The 14,251-nt window shown below is 46.5% G+C and overlaps 2 protein-coding genes across 6 annotated transcripts in view; one reads left to right on the top strand and one right to left on the bottom strand.

Moving 5' to 3' along the window:
• Nucleotides 1-1,843, top strand: part of IL16 (interleukin 16) — an 84,898-nt gene extending 83,055 nt beyond the window's left edge. For all 5 annotated transcript variants that reach the window (XM_028706037.2, XM_028706035.2, XM_028706038.2 and 2 more), the window contains one exon: nucleotides 994-1,843. In XM_028706037.2, coding sequence (XP_028561870.2) covers nucleotides 994-1,190 — 197 coding nt within the window. In that variant the 3' untranslated portion in view covers nucleotides 1,191-1,843. The remainder of the gene's footprint in view (nucleotides 1-993) is intronic.
• Nucleotides 1,844-4,013: 2,170 nt separating this feature from the next.
• On the bottom strand, nucleotides 4,014-13,394 carry STARD5 (StAR related lipid transfer domain containing 5). Its single transcript, XM_028706521.2, has 6 exons — nucleotides 13,178-13,394; nucleotides 9,642-9,691; nucleotides 8,163-8,295; nucleotides 7,593-7,710; nucleotides 5,676-5,769; nucleotides 4,014-4,186 (listed from the first exon to the last, which is right to left on the bottom strand). Exons 1-6 carry the CDS (start codon nucleotides 13,265-13,267, stop codon nucleotides 4,039-4,041), a joined length of 633 nt encoding a protein of 210 aa, XP_028562354.2. The 5' UTR covers nucleotides 13,268-13,394; the 3' UTR covers nucleotides 4,014-4,038.
• Between the last annotated feature and the right edge of the window lie 857 nt (nucleotides 13,395-14,251).

Below are 14,251 nucleotides of genomic sequence, written 5' to 3'. Positions count from 1 at the left end.
ATACATTTGGCACCAGCTTGGCTGCAGAAGTTGCTGGAAGGAGGTGTACAAGGCACCATCCAACCGTCTTATGGACTCCACTCTGGAGTTGTGTAGGGTTTACTCCTCAGCCTTTTCTTCTCCCAAAGATGTCCTGCACTCCATTAAAAAAAATATAACTTTGCACTGAATTTCTGGCCCAATAAAAGCTGGAGTTTGCAACCTTTAGTGGCGATCACACAGGGTCCCCGGACGTTTAACGGTCTATTGATCCACCACTGTGCTCCCTTCCCCGCTGCCACCAAGCAGTTACTCTCAGGTAAAACACTGAGTCCAGTCAGTTGTTAAAAGCGAACCAATAAAGAAGTTTATTTTACAAACATTAACAAGTTTATGGTTTCTCAGATAATATTCCTGTCAGTATCTTAACTTTAGTTTCTTTACTGGCCTATACCTTCCTAATACCTTCTGACTGATTATATCAACTGTTTGACTGACTCCTCTTAACAGATTCTCTCACTCTCTCACATCGGACTAGCCCAACCTAAAGACTTATCCCCTCTGTTTCTTCTAACTCCAGACCGTCTTCTCAACCACCCTAACTCTAACTCCTCCAAAAGCCCTCTGTGCTTAAACCTTATACGCTGTTAACTCTGCCCCCTGGGGTTCCCATTGGTTAGTCATTTTACAATAAGTTAACCCTTTCCTTATGAACCCAGTATGATGCCACACACCTAGGAGGGCAAACGCCACACCTTTACACAGGTAACATTTGCAGAATGTCTCTTATGTGTATTTTTGCCTCTGGCCCAATGGTCTCAAGCACAATGGGAATTGTGGTACAATGAGACGTATAGGTCACTATGTTGGCAATCCCTGCAGTTAGGAATGAGAACTACTGGTTCTGCCAAAGGCTTCATTGGAAGAGGTGGCTTGGTTCTCCATGTGTTTGTACTGTTTCCCATGTACCATATTCTCATAAGCCGTCTATTGTACTCCTTTTGCTTCTTTTAGGGGCGGCATTGGAACACAGCCCCACAGTTCAGCCTGGAGACGAGTTGTTACAGGTGCACACAACCCTGATGCAAGGGCTCACTCGTTTCGAAGCCTGGAACATCATCAAGACATTGCCCGATGGACCAATTAATGCTGTCATCAAGAGAAAAAACTCCATCAGCAAACCTACGGCATCTCTCCATGGAGAGGAGTGACAGCGATTTTAAAAAAGGAAAGAACAGAGCCTGAACTGCTGCCCATGTTAAACAATGACCAAAAAAGCTTTCATTTATCACTCAAAAGCCACAAAAGACCCAGGTGCCCAGCACCAGATGTTCGTTGCGAGTGAAGAGAAAGTTGGCCAGGACTGAGAAGAGGTGTATGTCAAAAGCTTGGTTGGTTGTGGTCCCAGTATTAATAAAGCAGCTGCCGCGAGGGTTACACTAATTAAAAGGAGGCTTTGTTAACAAGCAACTCAAGAGCCAAAACCTGTAAATCAGCTTGGGGGTGAAACAGACGCTGATGAATTAACATGTCTTGATTGCATAATGAGTGGATGAAGCACATTGCTCATGCACCCACATCTGGCAGGGAAGAGTGGCGCATGGAAGTGGTTCTGGACATATGGATCCCCATTATGGATGGGAACCACATGTGTAGTCTACGTGGCACGTTTTGACACGAGCCACCCTCTATTGCTGCAAGATGTAGAAAGTGGGCGCATGGTGCAACACTGACGGGAACACATGGCCTCATCACTTAAGGGCCGTGCATGGATTGTGGGCATATCTGGCTCAGGGACACTTGATTTAGCAACATCTTTCATCTCTGTTCTATGTTGACCAAATAAATCATCACTGTTGTACTCTCTGTAAGTTTACTTGTAATTACCACCCACCCCTCTTTAATGAACTTGCCTGATCACTCTAAGTACCATGGCTTTCCAGCCGCAACACAAACACACCAGCGACAGTTCAAAAGCACCATTTTTATGACTATGATTATGATTAATTTACAAGGTACTAACCATCTTATGGGACGCGGGTGGCGCTGTGGGTTAAACCACAGAGCCTAGGGCTTGCCGATCAGAAGGTCGGCAGTTCAAATCCCCGCGACGGGGTGAGCTCCTGTTGCTCGGTCCCTGCTCCTGCCAACCTAGCAGTTCGAAAGCACAACAAAGTGCAAGTAGATAAATAGGTACCACTCCAGTGGGAAGGTAAACGGCGCTTCCGTGCGCTGCTCTGGTTCGCCAGAAGTGGCTTAGTTATGCTGGCCACATGTCCCGGAAGCTGTACACCAGCTCCCTCGGCCAATAAAGCGAGATGAGTGCCGCAACCCCAGAGTCGGCCATGACTGGACCTAATGGTCAGGGGTCCCTTTACCCTTTACCTTTAACCATCTTATGGTCGATAAAAACATAAAGGATAGAAGAGTTTTATTGCTTGAGCTATGCAATGAACCAAATCGCACATGGTGGGGCTGTGAAATGGTGCAGGTAGGAGGTCACATGCTTAAATGCTTCTCTTTCTCTCCCTCTCTCTCAAAAAAATATCCCTGCACACAGAAGACTAGTGTGTTAGAGAGAAGGCTAAGCCAGAACTTTTCTCCCCGATACATTGGCTTTCTATCAGCAGAGGTGGGTTTTTGTATGATGCTCTCACCACCACCACAGACACTGTTACCTAAATGCTGCTTGGTAAATGGGAATATGAGCAAATCCACAGCAAGGAGAATTTGTGCTAAGATTACAGTGGCATGGCTAAGGATGCCCACAAACTGTAAGGCCTTGTAGACCTAACGCCAGATCCAAGTGTCTGTGTGTTTTTATTGACCTAGAGCATTTGTACAAAGGTTCCCAGAGTTGCTTACACATAGCCATGAAAAACAAGGCAGTTCCTTCCTGCAGGCTTACAATCTAAAAAAACCCAACAACGCAAAACAGAAGGAGGAAGGGAAGAAGGCACAGGGGTACGAAGGTCTTCTCCATTCAGTTCAATGGGGTGGAACTGCCTTCATTGGTCAAGCAAACGAGAGCAGGGATATTTTCCCACAGTTCCATGTGTGCATTGCAGCACGCATGGGATTCTGCTTCAGGCTGCTAGGCTACCCAGATCTTATCGACCTCGATTGCAGCTGACTTTATAGGCAGGCGATCACAAGTTACGTGCTTCTCACCCTAGGGCAGAAGTGTGCAGATAGTTTCCCTTCAAGAGCCACCCCCACCCACAGTTTTTCCTGCTAGCATGTTTTCCTTGTCATGCAAGCAGCACCTGACTCCTTGGTGCTTGGATTGGAAAGGCATCATTAGAATGAACGACATTGAGTCTATACAGTGGTACCTCGGGTTAAGAACTTAATTCGTTCTGGAGGTCCGTTCTTAACCTGAAACTGTTCTTAACCTGTGGTACCACTTTAGCTAATGGGGCCTCCCGCTGCCGCCACGCCACTGGAGCACGATTTCTGTTCTCATCCTGAAGCAAAGTTCTTAACCCGAGGTACTATTTCTGGGTTAGTGGAGTCTGTAACCTGAAGCATCTGTAACCCGAGGTACCACTGTATAGGTGCCTGGACAAGCAAAGCCATCACTGCAGAGGTGGTAGCGGCTCCAGAACACACACACAAATATGTTCAGGGATTCCAGAGGTGTTTTAAAGTGGGATGGGACTCATGACAGCCCAGGATTAAAAAAACTGGAATCAAAAGGGGGTCCTTCGCTGTACTGGAAAACCACAGCTCATAATTATTAAAGAATGGCAAAAGAACTAGGACAGGGGTAGCCAATGTGGTCTCCTCCCCACACCAAATGCTGTTGGGACTCTCAATACCCACCAGCCCAGGATTATACCAAAGTACTGTAAGGCGAGCCCTGATGATGTCAAGGCATCTGTTAAAAATCTTTCCCAACTAAAAACCAACGGGATTTGCAATTGCTTAATTTTTTTTTCAATCATGCCCCAAAGCTGCCACAGTTTTGAATCCCACATCCCCACATTACTTGCAGAGGGCAATCACAGAATTCTGTGCGCACACATGTGCAATTGGAGTTTGTTTGTTTTTAATTGCTTAAGCCGCTAGTTTCAACACTGCTTTGGTCAGATTGCTGTAAAAACCGGTCAAGCTGGTTGGGAAGAAGGACTCCACAACTGTTTGAGGAAGGTTGCCGGCTAGGTCTGTCTGGAAGAAAGTGAGGAGTTGCGTCTTACATGGCTCTCTGTAGGGAGAGAAACAAAACCAAAAAGCCCCAAATAAGTCAGCAGAAATCACCAGTTTTAGCCAAAGATGCAGGAGAGCCCATTCCTGTAGTCCCACCCATGTGGCCCAAGGTTTCCGATATTTGAAGCACTATGATACCAATTCATGAAGTCATGGTTTCCCCAAAGAATTCTGGGAGCTGTAGTTCGTTAAGGGTGCTCAGAGTTGTTAGGAGGCCCCTATTCCCCTCACATAGTTGTAATTCCCTGAGTTCCCTGTGAAGAGAGATTGGTTGTTAAATGACTCTGTAAAATGTAGCTCTCTGGGAGGAACAGAAGTCTCCTGACAACTCTCAGCACCCTTTGAAAACTACAGCTCCCAGAATGCTTTGGGGGGAAACCACACCTGTTTAAATTGGTATCACAGTGCTTTTGTATGATGTTAATGTGGCCATTATCAGAATAACAGGGCATGTGGCAATGTCTCCCATGTTGCATTATAAATTTAATTATGGTACCATTTTAATTATGATACCATTTTAACTGGAATGGCTTCCCTCAGAGAATCCTGGGGATTGTGGCCTGTTGAGGGTACAGAGAATTGCTTGTAATTCCCAGAATTCCTTAGGAAGAGAGATTGATTGCTTAACCACTCTGGGGATGTGTGTGCTGTTTTAGCCCCATACAGCAACAGTGCTCAAAGCCTGCATATATTGGAAATAAGAGGGCATTATGATACTCTGGCTTCAAAGGCCCCAACCTCCCAGAAGCCTTTGCAAAAATGAACCAGGAAGAAGCTGCTCACAGAGCAATCAGCCATTTTTACCTGCAGTAAGCTGACTGCATCTCTCAGCAAATTCAGTCTCCTTGTATCAAATCGGCCTTTAGAGGCTTTAGCATCTAGTTGGATGGTGGGCAAAACTTTCCCTAAAGTTTGCAACAACTCCTCCCACTCAATGAAAGAAGAACCCAACAATATGCACCATATATATACAGTGGTACCTTGGTTCTCAAACAACTTGGAACCCAAACATTGCAAACCCGGAAGTGTTCCGGTTTGTGAACTTTTTTTGGAAGCCGAACGTGCTCCGTTTTGAGTGTTACGCTTCCAGTTTGAGTGCCACACTTCTGTTTTGACTGTTATACTGAGGTCTGTCTGTTTTTGCTATTTATTTTGCGTTTTTGTGGCTTTATTGTTTTGTTTTTGTGACTGTGTGGAACCCAGTTCAGCTACTGATTGATTGTGTGACTGAAGTACATTGTTTATTGCTTTCATTTTGTAGATCAATGGTTTCGTTAGATAGTAACATTCATGTTAAATTGCCCTTTTAGGGGTTGTTTTTAAAAGTCTGGAACGGATTAATCCATTTTGCATTACTTTCTATGGGAAAGCGTGCCTTGGTTTTGTAATGCTTTGGTTTTGGAACGGACTTCCCAAATGGATTAAGTTTGAGAACCAAGGTACCGCTGTACGTGCTTGTGGTACTACAACATTTCCACCCATCTTACCCTGGGGCCGGGATGCAGAAACAGCCGCAGGGATAATTAAGGCCTCTCACGTAACTTGGTTGAAGTTGGCAGAGCGGGTGCTCCACATTGGTTGCTGCAAGGAAGAGATATGAAAATAATGCACAAGATAAAGTCCGTTTAGTGCTTTGGGGAAAAGAAAGCCTTTTCAATTTTATAATAATAGTAGAAATACAGTTGTACCTTGGATTCCCAACACCCTGGAACTCGGACGTTTTGGCTCCCGAACGCCGCAAACCTGGAAGCGATTGTTCCGGTTTGCAAACATTCTTTTGGAACCCGAACGTTCTGATTGGCTGCAGGAGCTCTGAACGGCTGCAGAAGCTGCGATTTGGTTTTCAAACGTTTTGGAAGTAGAACGGACTTCCGGAACGGATTCCGTTCGACTTCCAAGGTACAACTGTAATAAAACAGCAAGAGGAGTGTGTCAGGGAACTGCCATCAGTGCCGGAGGGAGAGAGCAAAAGCCAGAGGGATTATAGAGAGCCTCCAGGGATCGGGAGAAGCAGCCCATCTTCTGGGGAAGAGAATAACTGCAGCTCCAGTGGAGAGGGGGTGCAGGAGTCGGATGTGGCGAGGCGGCCCCACGACTCCTTGCCTGGGACAAGCGGGGAAGGAAGGGGTCCTCCGCTGCCCACGCCCTCCCTGCGCAGAAGGCTTTCGCGCAGAGAGGGAAGGCGGAGACTGGGCGTCAAGGAGCTTCTTTGCTGGAAGAAGTTTAAGAAACGCCCACTCACGGATTCTGCCAGCGATTGAGTCAGCCACGGGTGAGTGGCTCTCCGGACAGATAAAGTTTGAATTAGCAGCCAGCCAGGGAGAGGTTTGCCCTGCTTGCGCATGCGCAACCCCTTGGAAACCTCACAGAGTGGAACACTTTTAAGGTCAGGGTGAGGTGCAACATTATAATGCAATATCTCGCTCAGAATGAGGCAGCTTCTTATGTTTCTTTATCCATGAGGACTAGAGTCTTACTTTATTTTTAGGGGAAAGTCCACTCTTTGGTAGAGCATCTGCTTGGCATGCATCCCAAGGACCATAATTTCCCACTGTCAGTCAGTGTAGAAAAGTACACACCCTAGAATGGACCAACGGTCTCATTTGATGCAAGGTAGCTTTCTAGGTGGCAAGAAGCACAAAGTTTGCAGCAGGGGGTAGGCCAGTGTGTTGTGTGTGTGTGGTTGTGTGTGTTATTGATTTGAAATAGCCAGTTAATTGCTTAGTTGCCAGCTTCTAGGATTTTTTTGGTTTTTTATTGGTGGGGATCAAAACTGAAATTTTCAGGGTGTTGCATTCTGTGCTACGTATGAGACTGCTGGGTCTCTCACCTGTGCTGTTACTGAATGGCTACTGGCATTTCAGAGCATCAGTTCACACATGTGAGACCATTGCTTGATGGCAGCAACATCTAAGAAGTGGTGTGTGTGTGTGTGAGCAAAGGCAAGTCCCCAGGCAACGTGGCCAATTTGATCGGCACAAGGCATGCAAGCTCCATCCCCCAGTCGTTCTTAGACTCCTTATTGGGTGAGCAACGCAGCCAAGCAACACAGTTGGAGCCTCCCTCCTCCCTGGCCAGCAGGGAGGGAGGGAGAGGAGCTGCTTCCTTTGAAACCCGGGAAATTTAAGGGACATCATCAATAAGGGACAGCAGCGGGACACGGCGCTGGGATAAGGGAGTTTCCCGCCAAATAAGGGACAGTTGACAGCTATGGTGTGTGTGTGTGTGTGTGTGTGTGTGTGTGTGTGTGATGGCGCATGACAGGTCAAGCACCACAGAAAGAGAATTTCCTGGTTGCCTCAGGTTGCTGCCAGTCCATACCCACAGCCACTGGTATTGAGTACTCATACTAACATGGGCACCAGCCTATGGGGGCCAATATATTTAGGCATTGGCCATCTTACCATTAGATGTGATGGTTCCGTCCTCATCCCGCTGAATCAGGACGACGTCTATGAACTCCCTCGGAGAGATGATCTTCATAAAAGCCGACGGTGTTATAGTTCTGACTATGGAAACATCCTACAAAGCGCAAACCAGGGTTATGATGTAATATTTGGGCGTATTTGTTTATCTACTGCAGGTACCCCATCCCGGCCTTCATCTGCACCATACATTTAAAGAAGTATCATACTCCTTTACACAGTTATAGCTTCCCCCAGAGAATCCTGGGAGTTGTAGTTTGTTAAGGGCACCAAGAGTTGTTAGGAGACTCTGATTCCCCTCCGGAAGCTGCAGTTCCCAGAGTTCCCTGGGAAGAGCGATTGATTGTTAAACTACTATAGGAAATGTGGCTCAGTGAAGGAAATAAGGTTCTCTAACGCCTTTCAGCACCCTTAACAAACTACATTTCCCATGATTTGGGGGACCGTTTAAAAGTGAAATGAGACTACTTTAAATGTTAAGCGCAGATGGAGCCAAAATGTAGCAGCTACACTTTACCAGTTGCCACAGTCCAACTGTGTTATACTTACTTCGCTAATCTCTTCAACGACTTCAATCTCCTTCACATTTGGATCCCATTTTTCTCGCAGTCCACCCGTCTCTGGTTTCAAACATTTAAAGACATCCTCCGGTTTTGCAGGCATAATCCCTTCTGCTTTGTATCTTTCAGGGGAAGGAAGAACAAAAGGGACATATAGACATAAACAAATAAGTAAAAAATTGACCTCATTTTATTTCGGTCTCTGTAGGCAGACCTCTGGTGCTAGAGATGATAGGATCGCATTCCAGACTGAAGATTTTTCAATGTCCCATCCACATGATAAACTCAAATCAAATGCCATGTATATTGGAAACACATTATTCATGCCAATGACTTTGCTTTGGCCTTGTGCTTAACACTCCACCTGCTCCTTACAGGTGACTACAAATTTCATACAGGTATGGGCTAGTGGAGGAGAGATGGATTGCTCCATCCCTCTTTCCTCCAGCTCGCTCGGTGTCCATGCTAGCTGGGGAGAAATGGGAGTCTCCCCACAACCAGGATGGACACAGAGTGGGTTGACGTAGGGTGGGGAGAGACAGGTCACCCTGCTCTTCTTCCCATAGTCCAATTGGTAGAAGGCATTTTTAAAAATTAGTCTGCCAGTTGGTTGGAGGCTGTGTGGGGAGGCTGGGGAGAAAATCTGCAGGCTAGTAACTTATGTGGCTTATTTGCAAGCCTGCTCTGCTTGGTGGAAAACCGCAACCTCTCAACCTTGCAGGTTGAAAGAGAAAGCTGCAACAAAAATTTATCACAAACTCAAAATCTGGAAATAATAGTAGTAGTAGTATTTACATTACCCCCCCCCCCAAATCTGGCTGGGTTTCCCCAGCCACTCTGGGCGGCTCCCAACAGAATATTAAAAGCACGATAAAACCAGTCATTAAAAACTTCCCTAAACAGGGCTGCCTTCAGATGTCTTCTAAAAGTCAGGCAGTTGCTTATTTCCTTGACATCTGGTGGGAGGGCCACTACCGAGAAGGCCCTCCTCTGCCTGGTTCCCTGTAACTTGGCTTCTCACAGTGGGGGAACCACCAGAAGGTCCTCGGATCTGGACCTCAGTGTCCGGGCAGAACGATGGAGGTGGAGATGCTTCTTCAGGTTTATTGTGCCGAGGCCGTTTAGGGCTTTAAAGGTCAGCAGCAACACTTTGAATTGTGCTGGGAAACGTACATTTGAGAACTCAGATGTATAAAAACTGAATGGAAACTGCCCATTCAATCCTATACTCAAGTTATTTGGCAATAGGCCCCAATGGAACTTATTTCTGAACAGGCATATATAATTTTTTTTATTTATGATTTATTAAATATAGATACTGCCTTTCATCAAAAGATCACAGGATATATAGGATTGTACTGCAGATGTGACCAAAGTGGTGAGATTTACCTTATTCCCCAAGTAATTTACCTCCTAAATAAATATGCTCATTTTGGGTGTATGTGTGTGTGTGTACAACTTTACTTACATGTTTCCATGAAACTCAGTTGATGGTCTCCAAGATATTGAAACTTCATTCTAGAAAAATTAAATTAAATCAGTCAAAATCCACTCCCACAGTATAACTGTGTCGACTGAGATTATTAAAAAAAAAACTTTTAAAAAACTCAGCACTTATATTGCACTTTAGAAGTGTTTCAAGCTCTCTACACATCTATTATCTCAATATTTTCCACAACGGTCATGTAAGATAATCAGAATAAATATAAATATTGCAGGTGGGGAAACATGGTTTAGACAGAGTGTGTGGCTTAAACCAGTGTGCTGAATTAGTCAGAACGCTGGATTAAATTCCGGGAAATGCAGGTCTGAATCCCTACTCAGCCCTGAAATTCACTGGGTTATCTTGTGACAGTCACCAACTCTCTGTTTTACATCTTACAGGTTTGCTGAGAAGACAAATGATTAGGATACGATCCAAGTTGCCTTCTTCTCCTTGACGGCAATGTAGGATACAAATGCAGCAATAAATGCACCACTCATATTTGGAAGTCTTGTTTATTTGTTTCAGGGGAATAATGCCAAGGACCAGCATTCAAATAGGGTAAGGTAAAGGTAAAGGTAAAGGGACCCCTGACCATTAGGTCCAGTCGTGACCGACTCTGGGGTTGTGGCGCTCATCTCGCTTTATTGGCCGAGGGAGCCGGCGTACAGCTTCTGGGTCATGTGGCCAGCATGACTAAGCTGCTTCTGGCAAACCAGAGCAGCGCACGGAAATGCCGTTTACCTTCCCGCCAGAGCAGTACCTATTTATCTACTTGCACTTTGACGTGCTTTTGAACTGCTAGGTTGGCAGGAGCAGGGACCGAGCAACGGGAGCTCACTCCATCGCGGGGATTCGAACAGCTGACCTTCTGATTGGCAAGTCCTAGGCTCTGTGGTTTAACCCACAGAGCTACCCACGTCCCTATTCAAATAGGGTACCTTTAAAAAAAAAATAAATAGGTCTGCAGCACTTCAAAAGCTAACACATTTAGTGTGGCATCAATGTTCATAGACTAGACCAGCCTGTCTATAAACATACGAAACTGCCTTATTCGAAGTCAGACCATTGGGTCCATCTTTCTCAATATTGTCTACACCGACTGGCAATACTGCAAATGGAACCTGGGACTTTCTACAGCGGATGTTCTACAGAGCATCATCAGGAACGGAGCCGGCTTCTCCCAATATCTATGGGTGCAGTGAAGCTGTTCATTTCTGCCTGTGTATGCACCAGGGGGCAGGGACAAGACAGGGGTGCCTTTACACTATGCCAAGTTGTTCACACAAGAGACAAATGAGGAACGCCTTAAGGAGCCCGATCAGTGAGAAGTTGGTTTGAGAAATACGGCACCAACAGTGATATCTTAAAACAAAACACAGGATACATGTGCATTTTGGTTTCCCCCGCAAACTTTTGTTATTCATTTTATAACACAAATAAAAAACAAAGACAGAAAAGACAAACAATACAAACAAATTCTTGTCATATCCTTATTTTTCTAAACATTGTTAAGTGGGCTTCCCCAAGTCCCACCTATCTGATTTTCATTTTACTTCATCTTTAGCAGTTTACCGTACATATATCATAATTTCTAACCATCTTTTTTATCATACTTAAAATAACTTCACATTTTATCACTTACAAATAATACTATTTTAAAATACCCTATCTTCTACTTCTAACCCTACAGCCTATATCCACTTCCAAAGCTATTCTAAAGTTTAAACATTAACATATTTTTTCAAATATTCCTTAAACTTCTTCCAGTCTTCTTCCACCGTCTCTTGTGGATTTTGGAGAACGTTTGTATATAATTTTTATTGAATTGTCTGTTTTACAATTTAAAGTACAGTGGTACCTAGGGTTAAGAACTTAATTCGCTCCGGAGGTCTGTTTGTAACCTGAAACTGTTCTTAACCTGAAGCACCACTTTAGCTAATGGGGCCTCCCGCTGCCGCTGCGCAGCTGGAGCACGATTTCTGTTCTTATCCTGAAGCAAAGTTCTTAACCCGAGGTACTATTTCTGGGTCAGCGGAGTCTGTAACCTGAAGCGTCTGTAACCTGAAGTGTCTGTAACCAGAGGTACCACTGCACTACTGAAAACAAGTTTGGCGGCTGCAGCTTCCTTGAAACCACATTGTCTCCTCCCAGCTGGCGACATCACACTGTAGCATGTCCTCAGATGCACCAATGAGACCTGCTGATGCCTCCCCCTTCCCCCCCCTCCTCCAGGCTAAACAATGAGTGTCACATTGCTTGCTTGTTCGCGGCAGGAACAGACACCAAAGAGCATTCAAGGGGAGAGGGAACTGAATGAATTCCCTCCAACATTTCAGAGATGCAGGGGCAGCGCGGGGGGGGGGGCGGGGGCGGGGACGGAGATTACAAGCCCCTCTTCACGCACTTGAAGAGGTTCATGCCCTCCTCGCCCCTTCCAAATAACGCATTGTCCCCCATTTTCTGTCCAAGGTTTCCTTTTCAGATCATCCATGAATCTGCCCAACCCTGTTTGAAAGCCACCGCTGCCTCTTGTGGCAGCGAGTTCCACAGATCTAACTGTGCTCTGGGTGAATTGCTCTCTCTTTATCTTCTAGCATTCAGCTCTGTCTTATGTCCAATACAGTGGTACCTCAGGTTACAGAGGCTTCAGGTTACAGACTCTGCTAACCCAGAAATAGTACCTCGGGTTAAGAACTTTGCTTCAGGATGAGAACAGAAATCGTGCTCCGGCGGCGCGGTGGCAGCGGGAGGCCCCATTAGCTAAAGTAGTGCTTCAGGTTAAGAACAGTTTCAGGTTAAGAAAGGACCTCCGGAACGAATTAAGTTCTTAACCCGAGGTACCACTGTACTTCTAGCGTTACGAGAGAGGGGGCTTTTCCCTCTCCACTTTCTCCAATGCCAGACACAATTTTATACACTTAGTTACTACCAATAAATAACCCGTGCGTCCACCCCACGCTGTAAGTTCCCGGGGGAATCAAGCCAGAACAGATGCCTTCTCAACACACATTCAGCAGCTACAGCAAAGCGTCTCGTGGCCCCGGAAAGAACCTTTTGTCACCAATTCCTTCTGCTGTTGCCAAAACAGACTAACAGGGATGGATAAAGGGACCCTAGAGGAAGCAGCTTGCTGGCATTTCGCGTCCCTGCGCTGCTGCGCATTAAATGCACGCACGGGGGAAGCCACCAACCACTTCCCGTACCAGCTTCTTTTTCCACCTGCCAGCCCGGACCGGCAGCGGCTCACCCGGGATTCAGGACGAACAAGCTAGGCGCATCCCCCCGTCCATAAGCGGTACAATCCTAGAATTGTAGAGTGGAAGGGACCCCACGAGTCATCTAGTCTAACCCCCCTTCCCCTGCGCGCGCAATGCAGGAGTATCAACTAAGGCATCCATGACAGATGACCACCCAACCTCTGCTTCAAAAGGAGAGTCACCAGGATTTTACCCCCTCTCAGCCAGGCTGCAGCGGTGAGAAGGGGGGCAACCTCTCCAAGCGCGCCGCGCGGGCCTCACCGTGCGCTTGCAGCTGCGCCATCCGCTGCAGTCCTTGCGATAGCTCTGCATGCGCTCCGCAGCCCAGCTGGCGGCCTCCCGGTAGTCCATGTCGCCGAGAGGGAGGGCAAAATGGCTCTGGCGCTGCCGGCTGCTGGCCCAGAAGCTCGGAAGCGGGGGAACGGAGCTGCCCAGGCCGGCCCAGAAAAGGGGCCGAGCCTCTGCGGGGAAGCGCCCCCACCTGGAGGCAGCATCGCGGCGCCGGAGCCGCTCTCCCCGGCTTGTCCCAGGGAGCGCCGCTTGCGCACGTGGGCGGATCAATGGCCCGGAGCGGAGCGGTGGTTCCCGTGTAAACGGAGGAGGAGGGAAGAGGTTTGTTGCGTGCCATCGCTTGCTGAATTGGGTGGGTGAGGGAAGGTGGCTGGCTGCCGGTCTCCCGCTGCCCCCTCCCCGCGCCGCGCCTTTGAAGGAGAAAAAGGCGCATGCCTTTCATCCATCCAAGAGGAAATTAAAGCACCACACAACCTTAGCCCCTCTCCATCAATTTCAAAAATAAAGGGCACTTCGCCACGGGAGTGTCCTATATATGGGAACACTCAGTACATTTTAATTAAAGCTGGAATAAAAGTTGGTAGTATAAAATTACAGGCCGTGCGCCCAGGAACCTTTCACAGTTCAGTTTCCAGTCGCCTTACTGGCAGAATTCCAGAAGGCACTAACAAGAACAATCAACAAAGCATCGGGTAGCAACTTAAAGGGTAAGCAAGACATTACTGTAGTATGTATGAGCTTTTGTAGGATACAACCAACTCTGCAAAATGCATGAAGTGTTTATGCTCAGCTGGTACTTATGCAGGTAAGAAAAGAAAAGAAAAAAGGGGAGGGTGCTCCACGTGTTTGAAATAAGATATATTTCAGCCCCCATGTGTGTTTTTTTGAAACAAATCCTTCCTTGGGCTAAAAACGTGAAGGATTTATTCCAAAATAAGCCAGGCCTGGAATAAATCTTATTTCAAGCACCTGATGTTTTTCCTCTTTCTACCTCTGCTAGTAGTGTGTTCTCCATTTTTTTAAAAAAAGTTATACGGTGGTACC

Source organism: Podarcis muralis, chromosome 14 (assembly GCF_964188315.1).
Source record: "Podarcis muralis chromosome 14, rPodMur119.hap1.1, whole genome shotgun sequence".
Lineage (NCBI taxonomy): Eukaryota > Metazoa > Chordata > Lepidosauria > Squamata > Lacertidae > Podarcis > Podarcis muralis.
Note: the sequence above shows the minus strand (reverse complement) of the source record. Positions and strands in the feature narration are given on the sequence as shown.

Excerpts from the sequence above, each read along its gene's own strand:
- STARD5 (XM_028706521.2), bottom strand. The coding sequence starts at position 13,267 with ATGGACTACCGGGAGGCCGCCAGCTGGGCTGCGGAGCGCATGCAGAGC. Across the intron at positions 9,692-13,177 it reads GGCGCAGCTGCAAGCGCACG|AATGAAGTTTCAATATCTTG; the intron begins GTGAGGCCCGCG and ends TAATTTTTCTAG. Across the intron at positions 8,296-9,641 it reads ACTGAGTTTCATGGAAACAT|ATACAAAGCAGAAGGGATTA; the intron begins GTAAGTAAAGTT and ends TTCCCCTGAAAG.